General features: G+C 42.3%; 1 protein-coding gene across 6 annotated transcripts in view; it reads right to left on the bottom strand.

Moving 5' to 3' along the window:
* MAP3K20 (mitogen-activated protein kinase kinase kinase 20) overlaps window positions 1-20,650 on the bottom strand; it is a 92,609-nt gene that overhangs the window by 7,295 nt on the left and 64,664 nt on the right. For 4 of the 6 annotated variants that reach the window (XM_027461181.3, XM_027461180.3, XM_027461179.3 and 1 more), the window contains exons 12-16: window positions 12,546-12,590; window positions 11,684-11,714; window positions 11,424-11,563; window positions 10,134-10,196; window positions 9,091-9,183 (exon numbers count right to left, since the gene is read on the bottom strand). In XM_027461181.3, the coding sequence (XP_027316982.1) occupies window positions 9,091-9,183; window positions 10,134-10,196; window positions 11,424-11,563; window positions 11,684-11,714; window positions 12,546-12,590 (372 nt within the window). Of the gene's footprint in view, window positions 1-9,090; window positions 9,184-10,133; window positions 10,197-11,423; window positions 11,564-11,683; window positions 11,715-12,545; window positions 12,591-14,491; window positions 19,417-20,650 lie in introns of those variants that run through there. The other 2 variants (XM_027461183.3, XM_072040951.1) reach the window with 1 other exon arrangement.

Genomic DNA, 20,650 nt, shown 5'->3' with positions numbered 1-20,650 from the left:
TGAGAACAGTGGCACTTCACCCACCAGCACAGACAGCCCGTGTGAGCAGGAGACAGGAGCTGTGCACGCTCACATGGCAGGAGGGGCACAGTGCACCTATGGGAGCCATCACCCAGCATCATGGCAATGAAAGGTGTCTTTAAGCAATCCCATGAGCTCAACACAGGGCCACCATCCAGCACTTTGCACAGGTGTGAGCCTGCAAGAGGCTGATGGCTCCAGCTGCATCCTGCAGTACAGCTGGTGTGGGTTAAGCAGCACGACCAGGGTCCCTGACCATGGTCAGGGAGGCTCCCATTGGGGACAGCAGGCCCTGGGAACTGGAGATCTGCTGGTGTGCTCAGCAGGTGCTTTAGGGATTTGATAGTGTCCAGTGCAGTGAGCTCCTCCAGAAATCAGTCCCTGAGGGACAAGGGAGGGCTGCAGTGAAGCAGGGCATCTTCATCTCTGTGCAGCCAGGCTGGGGACTGCCCTTTGCAGAGGCAGGAACCCCTCCAGATATGCCAGGGGTTCAGGAGCATCCCATGTGTCGCTGGCCAGGCAGGTGCAATCATTTGCAGGAGGCAGTCATCTCCTTAACACTGCTCAAAAAATGCAAACATTTTCAATGGGGACACAGATGGCCGCCTATGGCCAAGGGCTGGTATAAGCAGTTATTTGCACACACAAATGTACAGCAGCCTAAGAGATATCCGTTTGTACATGCGATTAGCTGCTAGTGTTTGCACGTGCATCTCTCATAAATGTAACGTAGGAGCTCAGCCCTCAGAAGTCTCAAAGCTTTCAATCAGGCATTGAATTGGCAATTCCAAGATAAAAGAAAACTGGAGTATAATCATTTCCGAACCACGAAACAAATTATGCTTATGAAAGCATTTGGCCCTGTGTGTCCATCTGTCCCCATTGAAAGCTGCTGCATTTTACGAGGAGAGTGGACGTGCGGGTTATTTTTTGCATCGCCCTGTCGAGCAGTGGGTAGTGCAGTCCAGTGGTCAGGGCACTGGCCCAGGACTCGGATGCACCAAATTCAGCTTCCAGTTCTGCCATCATTTTCCTGTACTACCTGATAAGGTGCTGAAATCTCTCCGTGCCTCCATTTCCTAACCACAGACCACATCACTTTGCATGTCCTTCTTCTTTCCTGCTGCTTTGGGTTGTGGGCTCCTCTGGGGTTATGCCTGTCTCTTCCCAGGTGGGTAGGGGCAGCATGCCGCACTGGCCCTGATGTCAGCTAAGGACTGTACATGCTATGTGACTGAACAGCAACAGTGGAGCAAGCTGCCTTTGATTCGTCCTCTCCTCTCAAAGTGTGCTCCTCTTCCTGTCTGTGCTGTCCTCCTTGCCAGACTTTTTTGCAGGATTTCCTAAATTTGTGCTACCTGGATTCCCTGTTGCACACCTAAACTGAGGTTAGAGACAAGATGCTTGGTGACATTTTTTAGTTTCACAAAAACACCTCAGCCAAGTGAAGAACAAAACATTGCCATAAAACGCTACCACTCCGCTAATTCAGCGCATCTCCTGCTGTGAGCCAGCGCCAAGCACCGAGTGCCAGAGCTGTCTGCTGCCTTGTGACAGGGCTCCCGCACCTTCACGGCTCGGGGTTTTGTGCTCCATACAGACCAAGTCTGGAAAATACAAGCTTGTTTCAATCAACCACGTAAATGAAACTCCCATCTTTAAAGACAAGGCTGACAGACTCTGTAAATACAGTGTCTGGCAGGCAGTGGGCACCTGCCAGTGCCCAGCCCCTTGCCGGCTCAGCCGTGCATGCAGGAGCCCTCTCCATGCAGTAACGAATCAGGCTGCCCCACGCAGTTGTGGATGCACAAGCCTTGCACAAACGCCGCTTTCCCCTGCTATAAGCCACAGCTTCAGAGGCAGAAACACGCTCACCCGTCCTTAAAATCCAGCCCCCAAACCTTCCATCCTCCTCGGAGTCCTCTCCAGGCATACCGCACAGATACTGAAAGAGCAAATGACAGCGCTAAATGTGTGCTCCCTGCTCACTTGAAAATGTGTGTCTCGTTTTATTTGGGAAGGTTTTAACTTTGCACTATTGTAAAATAGTCAGCAGATTGGGGGGGGCAGGGAGTAGAGAATAAAAAGAAAGAGAGAGAGGAGAGGCTGGCAGAAAAAAGAAAAGATAGAAAAGAAGAAAAAAAAACAGGGAAGGAAGAAAGGAAAAGGATGGAGAAAGAAACAAGCTTGGTGCCTTCTGAATCAAGATCCTTGGGAAATATCTAAGATAAGTAGTTGGCTACTTTTCTTATAAACTTATTTTGCTCAGCCACACAAGAAATAATGCTAGATATGTGACCACAAAATGGGACATATTTTCCTGTTTTCTAACTGATTTTTAGGTTCTTATTTAGCCATGAATAGGAGAGAGATGCTCAACATAAGCAAATATTGGGCTAGAATAACCAAGAATATGTATTTCAAATCTTTGATGAATTGGAGCCAAAAGCTTTCTTGGCTCGAGAATACATTTAGTGACAGACTTATGTGGGAAAATAATTTGGAAATGGCTTATTCAAAATGTCTGGTTGATAAATATACATACACAAGGTGCTTCAAAGAGATTTCCCTGGACATCTTGTAATTCAAACATCAAAGTACATCTCAATATTTACCTGTTCTATTTTGATTTAAATAATTTTAGCTTTTTGTTAAAAAAAAAATAGTTTCATAATTGAGAGGTACAACCAGTAAAACTCTGGGTGGAAAACATTTCTGAATAACATTTTGACAAAGCTACTAAATCAGCAGCCTCTGCAAATGACAGTGGAAGCAGAAAAGCAAATCACATATGTATTTTGAGCCACTTCTCATCTTCAAAACAGAAAATAAGAACACTTTAAAAATTAAGTCTCCTGCTTACTGCAGTGACGATACTCCTTTAACCCCGTATGTACTAATGTCTGTAACAAAAACTGAAAGGGAAATGAAAAAGCTCAGGCGCAGGCTTTAAACAACAAACATGTCTCCTGCAACAGCAGCTTCAAACTACTGCTGGGGAGACACCTCATTTTCCAAGGAGGCCCAAGTCCAGGATTCATTTTAAAATCAGCGGTTGCAATAAACTTTTTTTTTTTTTTATGATTCAAGAAAAAACAGAAACGGCATTGTAGCAAGCAACTGGATATTAGAAGAAAAGTAAGATGTAACACAAGATGAAACAAATATGAAAAAAAAAATGTTGGTCATGCTGGTACTAAAAGTAGTAGCATGTTGATTATTTAGGTCCCCAGAAGCTCCTTTACATTCTTAGCTATTATCTATCTCAGCTGCTGAAACCTGCTGTTTTAAAGGCATTAGAGTTGAACATCTAGTGACAGCACTTGGGTTATTTATCATTATGTATCACCCTGCTACACTATATTTTATTATTCTGGATTTAAAGGAAGATAACACAATTACGGTTAATTTGCTTCTCTTCTTTATATATATAGTGTCATGACCCACCACGGCTTTGTCCCATGAGATATTTTTAACCAAAAAGAAATCCACAAGAAACTCTCCCTAAAAATTCCATTAATAACCTCTTGTAGCGTGTATAGGTTGCAGGGTCTGGAACTAAGAATGTTTTAATCTCTTCAGCAAAACAATGTCTCATAATGATGTACAGGACTATTGCTGCACTGATGAAGAATCATACATAATTCAGCACCTTTCACTTGGCACCACTGTGATATCCTCATTAGCAGTGGCTCACAGTGGCTGTCAGATGGTGTCCATGCGAATGCAGGCATTATATTGTCTTTGAGATGTGCAGCTGCTTCCATGACACTGCCAGTATATAAAAACATGACGCCAGTTTGTTTTATTTAGTGCTAAACCTTCCAGTTTGTAAAAACAAGGCTGACACAGAGCCTGACATGAGGCAGTGAAAATAATTAGCTCTCATTTTCTCAGCCTCCTATTTCCTTCTCCCCGCTGTGTTCTCTTTCCACTAAACCACCACATGTCAGTCGAAATGGGAGGCAATTAGTGGGCTCATTTCAGTCCCCACAACTGTGCTGAAAAGAAAGTATTTATGATGGCACAATGAACAGCTGAAAGATTAAATAACATTTGCCTTTTGAAAAGAAAATGACTTCTAGCTAAATGGGCAATTTTTGATTATTCTCAAACAAGCTTAGAGTAGTTGGTTTTTAAAATACAAGAAAGGAAAATGAGTCATTTTTAGGTGAAAGAATCAAATAAAACTTGACACAGTAATGCAAATAACTGATGTTTTATTGCAAAATATGTAAATGTGTTATACCCTTAACAATGGCTCGTGTCTCAGGTCAGGGCAGGCTGTTGTCAGCCAGGCTCCAGCAAGACAAGGTGGCTCCGCCGCCGGTTTTGTTTCACTCGTGAGGAAGAGAAAAACAGGGGCGGAGGGGAGGCTTTGCGAGAGAGACGCTCTTAACGTAAAGAAACAAAGCGAGCAGAAGATGTGTTTATGTTGCCAGCTCAGCCTCCCAGAAAGCCAGAGCTCCTGCTCCTTGGCCAGGCAACAGGCCACGGCAGGCTGGCAGCTGGCCTGAGGAGGCGCGGGGCCTTCCTCCTCCTGTGCACGCCGCCAGCGCTGCCAACACACCGCGCTGTGCCCTCAGGTAGCCATGTGGCTGGACTTTGGATGTGGATGTGTGGAAAACACAGGGCCCTTTGGCGACCACCATGCAGGAGCCATCACTTCCAGCCCTGTGCTCCTGCGGGGCACTTCCCACCGAGCACAGGGGGAAACATGCCAGAGCAGAGCAGGCACAGTGGCCCCACCGACATGGGGCTGCCTCCATGTGTGCCCTTGTGCAGACACAGCCTGACCCAGGAAAGCCCTCTGAAAGAACACACAAGGAGCTCAGGCAGCCCGCACTAAATGTCTGACACTGCCACTGATCCACTGCCGGTGGACTGCATTAACAGCAGTTACTCTTGATGGTTATGTTTAAATACGGCTGTGGCATTATTTTACAGTATAGTTTTGTTGTTTTTTTTTCCTTAAGAAAGTATTTACCACTTTACTGACTACTTATTAGAGTCTGAGCAAACCTATGAGAATGGCACACAAACACAGCCACTGTGCTGCTTGCACTGACTCAGCCTTTAGTATGGAGTGCCCTGAGGTTTAATGAGACAGGCTCTGGGTGATGAGCTTTTGAGGTAAGGTTAAATAACCCCACACTAGAAAGTCAAGCTACTTGCAAATATCTTGAGAAGGATGGGTCAGATAAAGACAGTAGGACACAACTGAAAAATAACAAATCTGAAATTTAAAATTTTTGACCTAGGACACTGCTTTACATTTATTGGGTTTGTAATGTGCCAAGTACCTCAGCAAACTAAACCAGTGACATTATACCTCATCTTTCTGAACTAGGAATTAGTTTAAAGAAAGTAAATAAGGGTTTTATCAGTATCAGCACAGTGGGTGGGTGGCGAGGAAGAAGCAGTAGAAGTGGCCTCAAACACTTGAAATTACAGGCCAGATACAGCTATTTTAGTACTGTTTTGTCCTGTAGTGCCACATTTTGCCAGTCCATGTTTCTCCACAGGAAGAGTTGGTCAAAACTTCTCTATGAAGTAGCTTTAATATTATATGCACTTTTGCACTACACATTTAAATAGCAGCATCAAACAGCATTGAAATATATCCCCATTTGGATATTTGAGGCTAGAAAATAGTTCACACAGTGGATGTTTTGATGAGGTTCTGCTCCTTACCTTGTCAAATGGAGGGAGAGGGGAAAAATAAGGCAAAAATGGTGAGCCAACTTCAAGGCTTTGTGTTTGGATGTAGGTCAGATTGTGCCACACTCAGTAAAAATGAAAACATTCAAAGGCATGGTGAAATCTGCCTTTCTGAGGACCAAAAATAAAGAATGCATCAACAGGAGACAAAAAGACTGTGAACCATCCTTCTTAAGGTTGGATGATTCATCAGTGTGGAGCCGACACAGCTCAGACACCTTTCCCTGATTGGGAAATTTTAATGAGCCACCTAGGATGAGAAAGCCATTGAAAATTCCCTCTGCAGTTCTGCGAATCAGCTCAAGCCACAATTGCCAGGGTTTGTTTTTTACCCTCTTTGGCATCTTGGAGTTAATTGGTCCCCCCCCTTTTTTTTTAATTTGTGGAATAAAAATTCTTACAAAATGCCTAAAGCTATCACCTTTCAGCTCAGCGGGAACTGTGTATGGAAAGGTCATTAAAAGGAAGTAAATGGAAGTAACCACATAACTTGAACTACAAGAGTTGGAAGAGAAACCTCTGAAAACCAGGTTAGCTTTGCAGTGCTCACTCCTGATGCATTCAGAGAGCACAAAGGTCAACCAAGCTTTCATCACCTCCAAAGATGCAGCTAAAAAGGGAAGGAAACTGTAATGAAATGACTGCATCTATCAGCTAGTGGAAACCAACATAATCCCACTAGCAGATGCAGTTTAAATTAGATAACAAATCTGCAGATGGTAAAGTTGCATACTGGGAAGTCAGTGTTTCCTTTAGCCTACAATGACTTGTGTGCTCAGCCCAGGGGAATAGGGCAGAGCCAGCAAGGGGAGAAACACCCCCAGCACCAGCTACTCCCCTGCATAGCCCCCTTCCTGCTTGCTGCACCCACTCCAGCTGAGCTGAACAACCTCTCCTGGTACACACAGCTCTAGCAGTCCACACTTTACCTGGGGAACACAATCCTCCACTTGTAACCCAGATTTGAGCTTATTGCCACTTTTTACTCATGGCTGAAACAGGAAAAATGCTTCTAGGTAGGCAGCCCGTTACAGGGGATGATTAGGGCAAAGTTCCTTCGAGAAAATTATTTTTAAATTGATGTAGGCCAGCTTTTTAGCTGCAAAGATGGTGGAAGGTATGATCCCAAGTGTTTCTGCTGACCTAGTTTTACAGGAACAGGCACCGCTCTTATAAAAAATGGGACAGTAAAAGAAATTGAAACCCTTCAATCATGATACCGGTATCCCCAGTATATCCATTTCACCACAAATCTGGGTGATGGCAGCAGTAGTTGCTTTGAAGCAGCCTCTAGGGGAGCTAGAAGATTGTATCCAGGGATTTTCAAAGAACCAAGGCAGCCAAATTTTATATATTCTATGTACCACAGCATGCTTTGTTAGTGTTACATTTAATGTGCTGCTCACTCAAACTACCTTGCTCGCACTGGCCATAGCAGCCTACCTGAAAGGTCGCTTGGTTGCTTTTAAAAACTGGCTTCACTTCAACATCTAAGACAGGCATGGGTTTTTAAACAGACCCTGGAAAGAAGTTTGCAGCTCAGACAACCTCAGGTGACAAACAGCACGCTCCCTGGAGCTGCAGCATGGACGGCATCACCGAGTGGGGTGGATGCCAGTGCACAGGAGAGCTGCTTCCTTGGGAAGGGGCAGAACTGCACAGGGAGCAGGGAGCTCCAATAAGGAGGCCCTGGGGAAGGCAGGACCAAAAGAAAGCAAACACAAAATAACAACTGAAAAAAGTGCTCTCCTTCCAGGGCATCTGGGCTTTCAGAAACATGCAAAAAAAAATACCACCATCACCTAGCCCCATTCTCTATTAACAATTTAGCTTCTGTCCCATAGAATTTGGAACACTGCTTCATGTACAAATTTTGCTATCACAGCTGAAATAGCTGCTTGTACTCAAACTCAGTAGGCACGACTGCTACCTGAATTTCTCTAAAACTCTCAGAGGTCTGTTCTCCTCCTCTTGTTGATTCCTGGGGCAGACTGCCCACCCTCCTGTACTAAGGCTCACAGCCCCTATTGGAAATACAAGGGAGACATAAGGTACTGCATGCCCTTTTTGCTTCTGGTGGAGTTGCACATGGGAGGGAAAGATGGACACCTACATACCAGCAGCGGTAAAGCATCATAAGGTACATGCATTCAAGAACACTGACAAAATCTAAGTCATTCACATAGTGATAAAGAAAATTGTCATAGGAAAAAAAGTGCTTAAGATAAAAGAAACAAACAAAAAAAAGGAAATCTCCAGACAAAAAGCAAAATGCTTTTTTCAAATTGATGAAATGATATCAGTACGAGTCCAAGTTCCTACTAAGTACAAACCTAAATGCTTTCTCTGCAAGCACCACCAAGTACAGAAATCAAGAGACTTCTGCAAACAATATGCCCTGAAAGCAAAGCAGTCAGATAACACAAGATGAAAGTCAGCCACCCACAAGTTTGGGATGGACACACAATGCAGATTTGTCAAATACAAAAGGAAACAAATCCTGCTGTCACAACCCCTGACTCTAACTCAGAAATGCTTTGCACACCGTTTCCACATAGATGATTAATTCTAAAACCCTTGAACTCAGAGTCTGTGGCAGGCTGGATAAAGAAAATAAAAGGCACAGGATAATCCTCACTTTCGAGAACATGGTGGAAATGCTTTGCGGGAACATCTGGGGTTGTCAACACTCCCCTTACACAGGGTGCAATGAGAGGTACTTGAATCAACATAGCATGGAGCTAGGGTTTTGTATGGATATGGCATGCTGGACCCCTGCACATAAGTTTTGCTGTCTGCAGTGGGCTGTACCTTGCCTGGGGCTGTGAGGGAAGAGAGGCAGCAGTGGGACCTCCCCAGCCAGCGGCTAAGCATGCCACACATTTTCCTCTCTTCCTGGTCACAGAATAAGACGCCACCTTTCTGCCAAGACAAAATTAATGCACGTCCACTGACATCAGGTATGTGCCATTGCCCTACTGTCCCTCAGCATTAACCTCCTCCATTTGCAACAGGCTCTTCTGCTTAAATGGATTGTTACTGCACACCCGTTGGGATACAGGGAACAAAGCCAAAGCCCGAATTACAAAAATGACGGTTAGAAAAATTGTTCATGAGGAAACAAAAGCTTTCACTCAAAGCGTTCTGCAGCACTATGCTCTTCCTAGCTCACTCTCAGGCATGCTTGCCCGTCACTGGCTCAGCCCTACTTGCTACCTTGATATTAGTTCAGCATATTCCAACACAAGAAGCCTCTTGCAGCAGGTGATTTTTTGCATCCAGAAGAAACAGGACACCCTGGTTAGTAACTAAAAAGATAGCCAAGCTGATCCAATATTCCCAGCTTACCTTTGGACCATTTCCTGGCTTTAAGTGGTAGCCAAAAACAAGTTCGAGATTCACTACTTTCTCTATGTTTTCTTCAGCATCACCTGCAGAGTCCTGCCAAAACAAGGTAAAGTGAGAGCTTATGCCTACCCCAGACCTCCAGGAAGCAGAAACAAAGCCTTTTGTGGGAGCAGGGGTTTGCCTTTCTAGCATTACAAGCCTGCCAGGTAGCATGAGAAGCCACCACTCTGCCCCTATCACACCTGGGAGGTGCTGGGTGGTCCCTGCTCCTCATCGAGCTGCTCCTCGGCAGCATAATGCCATGGTGGCCACCTTCACTGGAATTACAGCCAGCATGGCATAGCAGCAACATCCAGGCTTTCATTTTCCCCTTCGGGGAACAGTGTTTCACTTTATGTAAATTTGCTTTAAGTGGATTTCACTCTATCACCTTGCAATAAATTATGACTAAAAATGCTCCTTTTGGCTCCGGAATCTAGAATTGCTTGATTAGCTCCCAGAATTAAATCAGGCAAATATCTGCTCCGGCAACCCCGAAGTTCCCAAACATTCCCTCCCTTTGCCATAGCTCTTGTTAGGGAGATCAGAAAACCAACAGGTTAGCACATGGCTAGCCAGACATTACAAATAATTCTTCTCCCTTGCAACGTCAATAAACCGAGGAATGATGGGCTCATTCCTCAGAGGTCTGCCTTTCTTTGGAGGTAAGCAGTCAGCAGGACTTGTTCAAGGGAATGGCTCTTAGATGTAATTTCTGATTAATGATAGCAAAGGAATTGCAACCAGCAGACTTCTAATTTAGAAGCACTGGTTCCATGACAAAATCTTAGAGCCTCATTGAAAACAACTTCTAGTATTATACCACTTATTCTGATGAGACCCATTGCTGCTGTTGACCCCCCGCATTTGTCAAAGCAGTGACGGACCCACTATGTGAGAGGCTGCCTCACCCTCCAGCCAACGGCAGGAAAGTTGAGACATGAGAACAGTAAAATATTTGTACCAACATGAGAAGCACTTCTTATATAAACAATCAGACTTACCTTAATTAATGGTGGAAAATGAAACAGATTTAGGTAGTCGTGGGTTAGCTTCTCAATCGCAGTCTATAAAAAAAAGAACACAACAAAATCAGATGAGCATTATTCAGTATTGTATTAATACCACAAATACCAGCACAAACAACAGGGCAGTTCAGCATACACTGTGCTTTTCATTGTAGATACATTAGGGCATGTGAGAGCAGTTTAAAATACAGCTCTGCTCTGGAAACTGTCTCGCTAGATCGACCCCATTTCACATTAAGTCAGATCTGCTTAATCAGAAAAAGAGATGTTTGGGGGGTTGTTTTGGTTGTTTTTATTTATGCTCAGTCAACCCAGGAAGCTGAAATCTTTCATTCTGGGCATTATTGACTTTATTAAGTTTCAATAATTTTCCCTGTAGGAAATGTAAATTAAAGATATCAGTAATAGTGTGTGCTATGGAAAAACAGCTGATGAGCAAAAGGGGAATAAATCTCTGTGACTTACAGAGATGAAGCTAAATTTGCAGGATTAGCAATTAGGATAGAAGTATCTCTTTACTAGTAAATTGTGGTAAAGTCATTGAGACCCAACAGAATTCCAGACGCTGCTTTTAGCGAAATCTTTTTCCAAAGCTGGCTGCCAGGAAACCTATCTCCTGTGGCTACAGTATTAACACTGTTACTGCTGCTGTGATCACATTTTCCAGACTACAGCTTTCTAAATTCGTTGCAAACATTAGATATTCAGAAAAACATGAAACTAAGCCTTAAGAGCAAAGCAACTTAGTTGTCAATCAACTAGCTTAAAAGTTGTCTAAGGGAGTTCTGTTGGTCAAAGTAGGTTTTAAGTTATAGGCAAGATGTGAAAGTGGAGAAGTTCGGAGATTTAGGTTCAAATAACTTTTTCAATATCTGATCTTCTCTTAGCTGAGGAGAAATCTTAGGGAGCACTCTCTGAAGATACCCAAAGCTTTCTTCTGGGTAAATGGCCCCTATAGACAAACTCCCAGCAGTACTGTTTGTCCTGCCCCAAACAAAACTAAGAAATGTGGAGGAGCATGAAGATCATGGCACATTTTTACACCTCACAGAATGTTCAGGTGGCTTTGGGTTCCAGGGCCATATAAATCTGTAACTCTGTTGTTATCTGTTGTTATTTTTTTGTTTGTTTTTTGTACCAAACAAGCTATTTTGCTTTATAACTTTTTTGTTTGTTTGTTTAATTAGTATTACTGTAAAACTGTAGAATACGTCTCAATATTTACACTATAATTTACTCTAACTTTCAACATATACTAGTAGATACCTTTAAATGGATGATGTGTCCTCTGGCAACAATTCCCATGTCCTTTAAATCTTCTTCTTCTAGTAGAAGCAATCGTTTCCCAGTGATATGATGTTCCTTAAACAATCTAGCATATACACTCATTTCACCAGAAGCATCGCCTTAAGATAAGAGAGGTTATTCAGAAATCCACAGGGCTTTCCATTGAGGGGAGGAAAAGATAAACAAAGGTATTTATATTCATGAATATGAACAGGAAGGTACACATGAATAGATTTTACCTTTTCTAGTAAGTTGTTGCATCCACAAAAACTGCAAAAAAAAAATCAATCAATTTTGAAGTTCACATCAGCAAAATTTTATACTACAGTTATCTGGAGCATACAAGTATAATCATTCCTTTTTAAAAATAATTTTTAAAATATGTATTTTGGGTTAAAGGACTCAAGATTCTCCAACATCAGTGATTACATTTTTTTAACTGCCTTCTACTTTGCAACCATGTTCCTTAATTTATTTTTATGAGGAACAACAGGACTGAGGCAAAGTTTATCAATCTGTCATTTGATAAAAGGGCCAAAGTTAAGCCCTTAGCAGTAGCCAGGGCTATTTTCACTTTTGCTCTGGCATTGCAATCTTTTTGTAAGCCTTAGCTGAACAACCTCATGTTGCACCACACACAAGGAGAGTGCTAGATAGGGTATTAGGCAATTTAACTGAACAAGAGAGTAAAAAGAAGGCTACACCCCATGAAAGCCCTTAACTCTCAGTTAATTTCCATCCCAGCAACATGGAAACCTCCAAACCCATTTTGTCTTCTCCAGGACAAGTCTTGCTTAGATCTTCTTGCAGCACTTCCATGTTTCCTTAATGATTGTTTAGGAATTCAGTGCTGGCTGATGAAAACTCACAGCACAAATTTTCTGGGCATTGAAGAACGTGGCTGTTTTATCAAGGTCACTTAAATACTTAATTTATCCATGGTCATTTTAAAGCTTTTCTGGGACACAAGTTTCCCCAAGCAACTAGCAGCACAATCTCACCCAGATACTCTGATCTGACTTGCATTCCCTCCATACCCACTGCAATTTGCTAGAGAGCTCCAGCAGCGCAACGCCGGCCGCATTAGCACAAGATACTCACCACATCTTCTTCAGTCCATGCACAAATATCAAAGGAGGGCAGCAACTGTGTGAGAGATACGGATTGAAAAGAAAACCGTCTGACTGTTTTTCTCCCCTCCACCCAAATTTCACTCCCGTAGACAATTTTACTTGGTTCCTTTTCTCCTGCGAAGGGGAGGCTGTTGGACTGTGACTCCCATACTGAGAGCCCTTCGCATGGCTGACAGCCTGAGCCCTTCAATTCAGACCGATCACAGGCTGACTCTCCAGCTATCTTGCCTCTGGTTTCTGATGCTACAGGAAGGCTTTTGCTTTTGTTACACATTTGATACCATCTGATTTCTGCAATGAAAATAATGCTGTGATTATGACACTCTCCAGAACACCAGGTACTTTCTGCAGATGGAAGTAAAGCTGCCACTAATCAGTAGCGAAAGCAGAACTCGGAGTCAAGCCACTGTAGCTAGTCATCCCACAAGGACAATTCTCCTTTGGTTTCTGCCAACACTTCGTAACTCCTCGCCTGAGGCTCTGTGAGTGTCGGATCCCCAACCCCTCCAGGGTTGCAGCCCATGCATGGTACATACGCTGCATGCACAATGCCGTTAACTCCTGAAGCATAAAGGACACCACCAAGATGCACAGGAGGATGGATGTGAAATTCTGGGATGATTTGAAGGCTGACACAGAAGACCTCACTGCAATACTGATTTCTGTTTTACTCACTCAGGAATATGCTACCCCAGGCTTCACCTTCTTTACATTTTTATCTGGATAAAGGGTTAACATTAATTTGTACGTATGCATCTCCCAAAGGCTCAATGTCACAATGCAGTTGCAAACTTAGTTGATGTATGTAACACTGACTCAAAAGAGAGCCAGTTTGGTTACCCACCAGCCTCCAGGGGTTTGTGTGATTACCTCCTGTGGGCTCTGCTGGCCCGCAAACACTCTGGCCCCCCACCACAGGCCACGCGTACCTCCCCAGCAGGCCCTCACCCTGCCTATGTCCAGTTGAGTACCGATCCCCAGGGCAGGGCTGCCCGTTCTGGTCCAGCATGAGCACCTCCCTTGCTCTCTAGGCACCAAGACCAGGCTCTAGAGTAATTCACCCACAACTTCCAGCCACGCCCTTTGTAGTATCCATGTGAAACTCCCATTGAAGTGCTTTTGGCTGCCTGACGCCCCTCGACTTTGCCTCCGTAACCACAACTTCTTGATGCCCAGCCTGACTTGAGGACTCCTCAGACCCTCTTCCTCCTGCTCCACCACCTCCATCACAGCCAAACCTTGTTGGGCACAAACCATCCATGAGACCAGTTGAAAACGCCTCTGTGAGAAGGACCTACCAGGCCCTCACACCCATCCCTTTGCCTCCCCAAAAGTGGACAGCACCGAAGGCATCACGGTGAAGTGGCAGGTGGGAAGATGTGCTTGCTAGATAAAACGAGACCTTCCTGACTTTTTGACTGAAAAAATGGTGTAGTAAAGACAATCTTCTCAACCTACTGCTAGTCAGGCATACCCTAGGCCCACAGTTACCTGCAGCCTGTGCAGGAGTCTGTGGGGCAGAAGTAATGCTGGGGTAACACCTGAGCACGAAGGAGGTCAAGTGGTCACCACAAAGATCCTTATGAAGGCAGTGGGGTGTGCCTTTTGTGGGTATTTAATAGTCAAACGGGCTGGTGCTGCATGAGGAGCCTGGTAGAATGACTTGTATGAGATTAAATCATTTACTGCAGAAGTCCATTATTGTATTTTTGGTTGCACAATGAATTTTTTCAGGTTTTCCCATGTTTAAATATAACCAGAGGCAGAATATGTTCTGTATTATTTCAAAATTCAGGGAAAAAAAAAAAAAGAAATAGAAATGTCACACACCAAATAAGATAAAAAATGACTTAAACCAGCAGACAACAAGGAACCTCTTGAAACATCAGCATTTTACACAGGGACACAGATGCATAAAATTTACTGTCAAAATGTTTATTGCAAAATAGAAGTTTGGAACAAAGAGAAGCAAAGAAAAAAGTTCACATCAAAAGAAAGTTTATGACACCAATTGAGGAAATTGAATACATTGCATGGTTTCTTTTTGGTTGTTTGCTTTGTTTTTACACTGGAAAATCAAATCCACAGTGTGAATAAAACAAGACATCATATGTCAAGTGCAATAAAGAGAGTAACTGACGCTGCAAGGTTTTACCACACAGAAGTGTAACATCGCATGTTCCACACAAATTATATATTCAGTTTACAGCACAAGAGTTTTGGCACAGGCATTGCGCTCATCATTGTTTTTTCAGAAGGGAGAAAAAAATTAACACTGTGAAAATATTTTCTATTCAAATTTCACCTGTTCACACTTGAAGTGTAAGTAGAATCAATTTCAATTATTCAGTACAAAACTTTTTCAGTAGTGCAAAAGCAAGAAATGCAGTGGACTATATCTGACTTTGAAAGGCATTATGAATATTTTAGCACGCAATATAAAATGTTTAAAGAAGGTTGTTGGTTCTACAGTTTTAAAATTTAATTTTCACACATCAGAAATCTCTGTGCAGATTTTACAGTGTACACTAAGTTGGAAGTCTGGGGGAAAAGGGAAAGGATTCTCCTCCAGATTCCTACCAGTGCATTTTAAGGGCTGTGAAAATTACTAAATGAACTTATCTTTCTACCTGAACATTCTACATAGGACTGTAGTTAAAACCTCTGTCAAGTTAGAGGTCGTATTAAAAACCTGTAAAAGCTGCCTGATTACAGAAAAAGGAACTACAGTACTAAAGACACACAGTAACTCTGCTGGATACTGAATAGCTGTATGCATACTACCGACTCACTACTGTTGATAGCAATATGAATCATTATTGCAACATATATTTAACTCAGAATAACCGCTTTAAGACCTAGAAGGAGAGGGAGTCAACACCTAACAAAACCGCTCAAACAATAAACAAATGACAAGTCAAGAACACGACTGTGCGACAAGGAGCTACTCCAGACCTCATATACCAAAAGCCCTTTAAATCTAGAGGGGACAAACTCCAAGCCAGGCATCCGACCAGCCTGAGGATGCAGCACACCTACACACCGTACCTCAGAACACTTGCTACTCCAAGGAGTTACTGGTGTGATGGTCACAAGAACAAACAGATCAAGAGTTCCACCCTATTAATTACTCCCCCTTTTTTTTTCCCCCAGTGCTGAAGGAAAAGTTGGGAGTTAGGACATCCTGTCTTGGTCCCAGCTCACCCTGCATCTTTAAGCGAGCCAAAGGACAGTCCTCACCATTCTTCTCTTGGGCCACACATCCAAGTCAATGCTGGCAGTACAACAGCTTGGTAAAAATGAGAAGTTCAGGCCCAATTCTTGCATTCCCCCTCTGACAACTACAGCAATACTACTTTACTGCAGATACCTGCAGAGCACTAGGGAAGGTAGAGAAATCTGGGATCCCAAAATGCCCAGTGGGGACAACTGTGCTGAGAGGCCTATGAGGCATGGGAAGGTACCATGTGGCAGTGGACTGTTGTGGTGCTGACATCGGCAGAAGATAGACCAGGCTGTACTGCAGAGCAAAATCAGTTGTGGAAGACGAAATATTTTGATCTCCTCCAACCAACATACAGGCCCTACAGAGACACTTCCAAAATCTGTAGCTAGCTAGGAGCATAACAGGAGCAGGAAAAACACAGCTGATTCTCACATATGATTTTTGGCTTGTAAACTGCAGACACCTGTTATGAAAGCCATCACAGGAAAGTAAAAATGCAATCAATACCATTCTTTTCTTATAAGCAGAGCCAATATCCTAAGTATAACACTGTCATGAGGGAACCACACCAACAGTATGTATGTGTCATGTTATCCTTAACTTTCTCTACAATTCAGAGACCTTTGCTGCTCTGAACGCACAAGCAAGTTTTATGAGTTTATTTTTTTCCTTAATATAGCTTTATTTGCTTTGAAAAATAACATATGGTGAAAGAATGGGGAAGAGTAATTTTTTTTTTTTTCCTCACAAAAGAACTGGAACTAAGTAAATAGTAGAAATTCCTATGAGGATGCTACCAAATTCTGACAATATTTTGCTGAAATAAGTTACACGTGAGGGTAATAAGCACAAAAATTTGTAAAGAGACTTAAATCTTGTCATTTTATAACTAAGAAAGCCATACTACTTAAGGACTATTTTTAATTCTGTAAAGATTAAGGAGTGGATTTAAAAATTCAATTAGAAACCCACACAAATATAAATGTGTATAAAGTGCTCTGAGAGTGTCAGATGCTAAAAAGTGCAAAACATCAGTGCTAGATACAGATATAGTTTTGAACACTAAATGTTATTGAACCAAATTTCATTTTCAGTTAAACTTGTACAACACTACACTGCATATGTGGTACAGTGATCTATGCACAATGACACATCATAAGGTCTTAAGTGCACCTATTAGATTACAGAAATAAATCAAATTCTCCTGTGTGCAATGTGGCAAGTGGGTGTTAGCAGACATAGACTTACAAAAATAGTACAAATCTGCACTGGAAATAGCCTATTTGCTTATATTTCCATTTTTTGCCTTTCAATGTCCCTTGTTCTCTCTACAGTCAGGTTGCTTTGATGGACCTAAAATGCCATCCCTATCTGTGCTGAAGGAGCATGTTTCCCCCTGGGATACACAGTAAGCTTATTACATCATTTAAATTATGATTCTATCGTGACAGAAGCTTCCTGATCCACGAGGGTTAACTTCAAGCCAATGGGTTTGCAACTATTAGGAAGAAGGTGAAATGAGGAATTATATCCTACTGAAACTGAGCATTTGGGAAGGACTTGTCCTGTGAAAACCGAGCAGAGCAAGAGAGCTTGGACTGAAGTGCTCGCCGCCTCACAGGCTACCAGACCAGTGCTGATGCTGAAGAATAAAACAATCCTCTCACATCCCGAAGAGGTGCCCACTCGTCACTCTGGGAAAACTCCTTCAAAGAACTTTCTCTTTTGTTGCCTGAACATGTAATGATTTCAGGCCTGCTGTTATCTAATGTATCTATTTTTCTCTAAGCTATCTACAAAAACACTCACCATAATACGTAGGTTAGAGCTGTGTAACAGACAAGCCTATAATTAAAGAAGCCACTCAAAAACAGAAGTTTTCATAAAAGAAACCCCTCCAGTAATTGAGAATGGGATTTTGACGACTTATCCCCACTACAGCTGAACTAGACAGTAACATTTTTCTTTTGAAATGCTGCCCTTCTTCTTTGGGCAAATATTTTACATCAGCTTCCTTTCTAACCTGCATTTGTGTTTGTGCTGGTTTCCCTCCCTCCTCCTGCATCACTGTTGAAGGGGTCATCAGGAGAAACGTACTCACTGCTCTCAACACAAGTGCCTGGCAGGCAATTATTGTAGCAGATTGTTACACACTGAGTTTTACGCTAAGTCATAACAGCAGTGTCAATACTTTAAAAGTGATTTAGCTACAAAAAATAGATACTCAGAGCTTCGTAAATATTCCTCACATTACTGCCATCACTGACAATTTCACATAAGCCACAGTAGCAGGGCCCAAGCTGAAATGTCATTGTGACTTCTCTTTGTCCTTTCACAAGGATAGCTAGCACACAGGGCTTAAGAGGTGCAACAGAATCAAAATTTGCTAACACCCATTTTTACTCTCAGGTACAAGAATAAGTCCATCAAAGTTAATGAGGCTTCCTGGATTTACATCAACATAACTGAAAATTAGCTTCTAGATCACAATATCTGATAATAGATGCAGAGGTCTGATTGCAATTCGCTTTGCTAGAGTGAATTATATACACATGCACACACACGCGAGGGAAAAAAAGAACATTTATACAAATCATCAACTAATAGGGATTATCTAGATTCTGCTGCTATTCAGTTTTCAACCTGTATATTTAACTAACCCCTCTATTTCTCTCAACCAAGCCTCCCTTCTCCTAAGAAATGTATTTGTGACTTTTCACAAAACCGCCTTGAAAAAGGCTTTAAATTAGAAACACAGCAAACCCCTTCACTGCAACAGCAAGAAAGATTGGATTGTAGAGAATAGCAAATCTGGAAGTACAAATATATTCATGTGATTGACAATTAAAGGGGTAAGGAAAATGACAAAAAACACAAAAGAAAAATTTGAAGTACATTAATGGCATTAAAGGCATTGAAGTTTCCCCCAATGTTTTCAGATCTTAAGTTTATCAAGCCATAGTTTCTGTAATCAGGCATCAAGAATTATAGATATAATCATGGTTCTTAATAGTAATCTCAATTACTTTGGAAAGTTTAATTCCAAATTTCATCAAAGCAGAAATAAGTCAACACAATCTAAACAAAAACAACATGTCTTTCTACACACAAACATGCTCAGCCAGGAAAACATCTTTTTCTTTTACAGGATTTGAACAGACCAAACTGACAGGATTCTTGTTCTATAACTTTATTGGTTTGCTTTGCTAAAACCGATTTCAATTTAATTCTATAACTGATTTCATTCGCTGCTATCATCTGTGTCATCAAAATAATCATCATCATCACCATCGTCATCTGACCAGTCGAATTCACTGAAACCCAAAGCCATGTTGATTTTCTTTCCTTTTCTCATAGAGGTGGTTTTAGAAGAATTCTTTTTGGCTTGCATGTTTATCTGCATTCCAGAACGCAGGACAGATCCTGCTTGGTTCAGAGAGAAGATATCCCCAAAGCCCGTCATCATCAAGGCCTTCAGACTTTGGTTCATGCCAGCTACCTCCCCGTTACTTGTTGCTGTGATCTGACATGACATCTCTGCACTGTTTGACTCCTCTGTTTTAGATTCAAAGTAAGACTCCTCAGACATTCTTGCAGCAAGAGGTAAGAAAAACTATTTAAAGGAGGAAAGGACAGAGCAAAAGTGAAAGTTAGAACCAATTTTAAAAAATCAAGGAAAAAGACACCACCAGATTAGTTGGCAATAAACAGAAAGCATAACGATTAGTGAATCTCAATATGGAGATCAAGAATTCATTCAAACAGACAGCTTAATTCTGTGGTCATTGTTCTTAAATGAAAATGCAAAATCACTGAATCACATGGCAAGAACCACAGGTAGCAGAGCTTTCATGATAAAAGGAGGTTCAAACTCTTCAATCCTTCATTTTGTATAGCATCAAACAGATTATGATGTTTCCTAGCCAGGTAGACTGGCTCCTGGGACAACGCAGGTACAACACAAGTGTGAGTGAGTTGCTTAACTGAACCTTTCAGGATTGAAGAATAAATCATGTTAAGATTAGAGAACCCAAACAAGCTCCCAAAGTTTGGTGCAGAAGTAGCAGCCCTCCAAATATCAGAAATAACAGCAGCAGTATTATTACTTGTGCAAAGATTCTTTCTGAGTATATGGTCAAAAGGAGAAGAAGGGGTCACCCTGCTATGGCCGCAGTCAGAAACAAGCCTCTCACCAACTCAAAGGAGACAGGAACCGGCCTCCAGCCCATGCCAGCACATTGCTTCTGGAAGCTGTCCCAGGGAGGAACAGGAATGGGAAGAGGGGGCTGTTTGGTCAGCTGGTCAGCTTCTTCAGGTTGGTTGGCTTTTTTTTTTTCACTAGTTTTTTTCAACAAAATCAATAGATCTTCCCCATTTGGTTGTACGAGATATTAAATCTCTACTGATTCAATCTTCACCTAAAGATAATGGTGTTTTCCTCTCCCAGTCTGTTATTACAGTGTTTTCCACAAATCAAACATGCCCTTTCCAGCTAAATAGTGATTAACACCTCTTCAGAGTGACCAAGTGAGTAACCTCGGTGACATGCTTGCCTACTCTTCACAGGGAGTAAAAACTCAGGTGTTCAATCCCAAATTAAGCTGCCTACTAAATCAAGAGCAAAGGAGCAGTGTATGAACAACTCAAATGGTCTTTCTCTCCAAAGCTGTTTGAAAAACTACCTGCCCATGTTTTTTTCCACATCTTTCTTAACCTAATTAGAAAACTGACTGAAGTGTTGACAACAGTTGATCACAACAGGTTACATGGGAGATTATGGTGATGCCATCATCTGTCATATTGGAGGCTTCATGGCCACGCTGCTCAAAGAGTGCCCATTTCTTTGC

Source organism: Anas platyrhynchos, chromosome 7 (assembly GCF_047663525.1).
Source record: "Anas platyrhynchos isolate ZD024472 breed Pekin duck chromosome 7, IASCAAS_PekinDuck_T2T, whole genome shotgun sequence".
NCBI classification, from domain to species: domain Eukaryota; kingdom Metazoa; phylum Chordata; class Aves; order Anseriformes; family Anatidae; genus Anas; species Anas platyrhynchos.
Note: the sequence above shows the minus strand (reverse complement) of the source record. Positions and strands in the feature narration are given on the sequence as shown.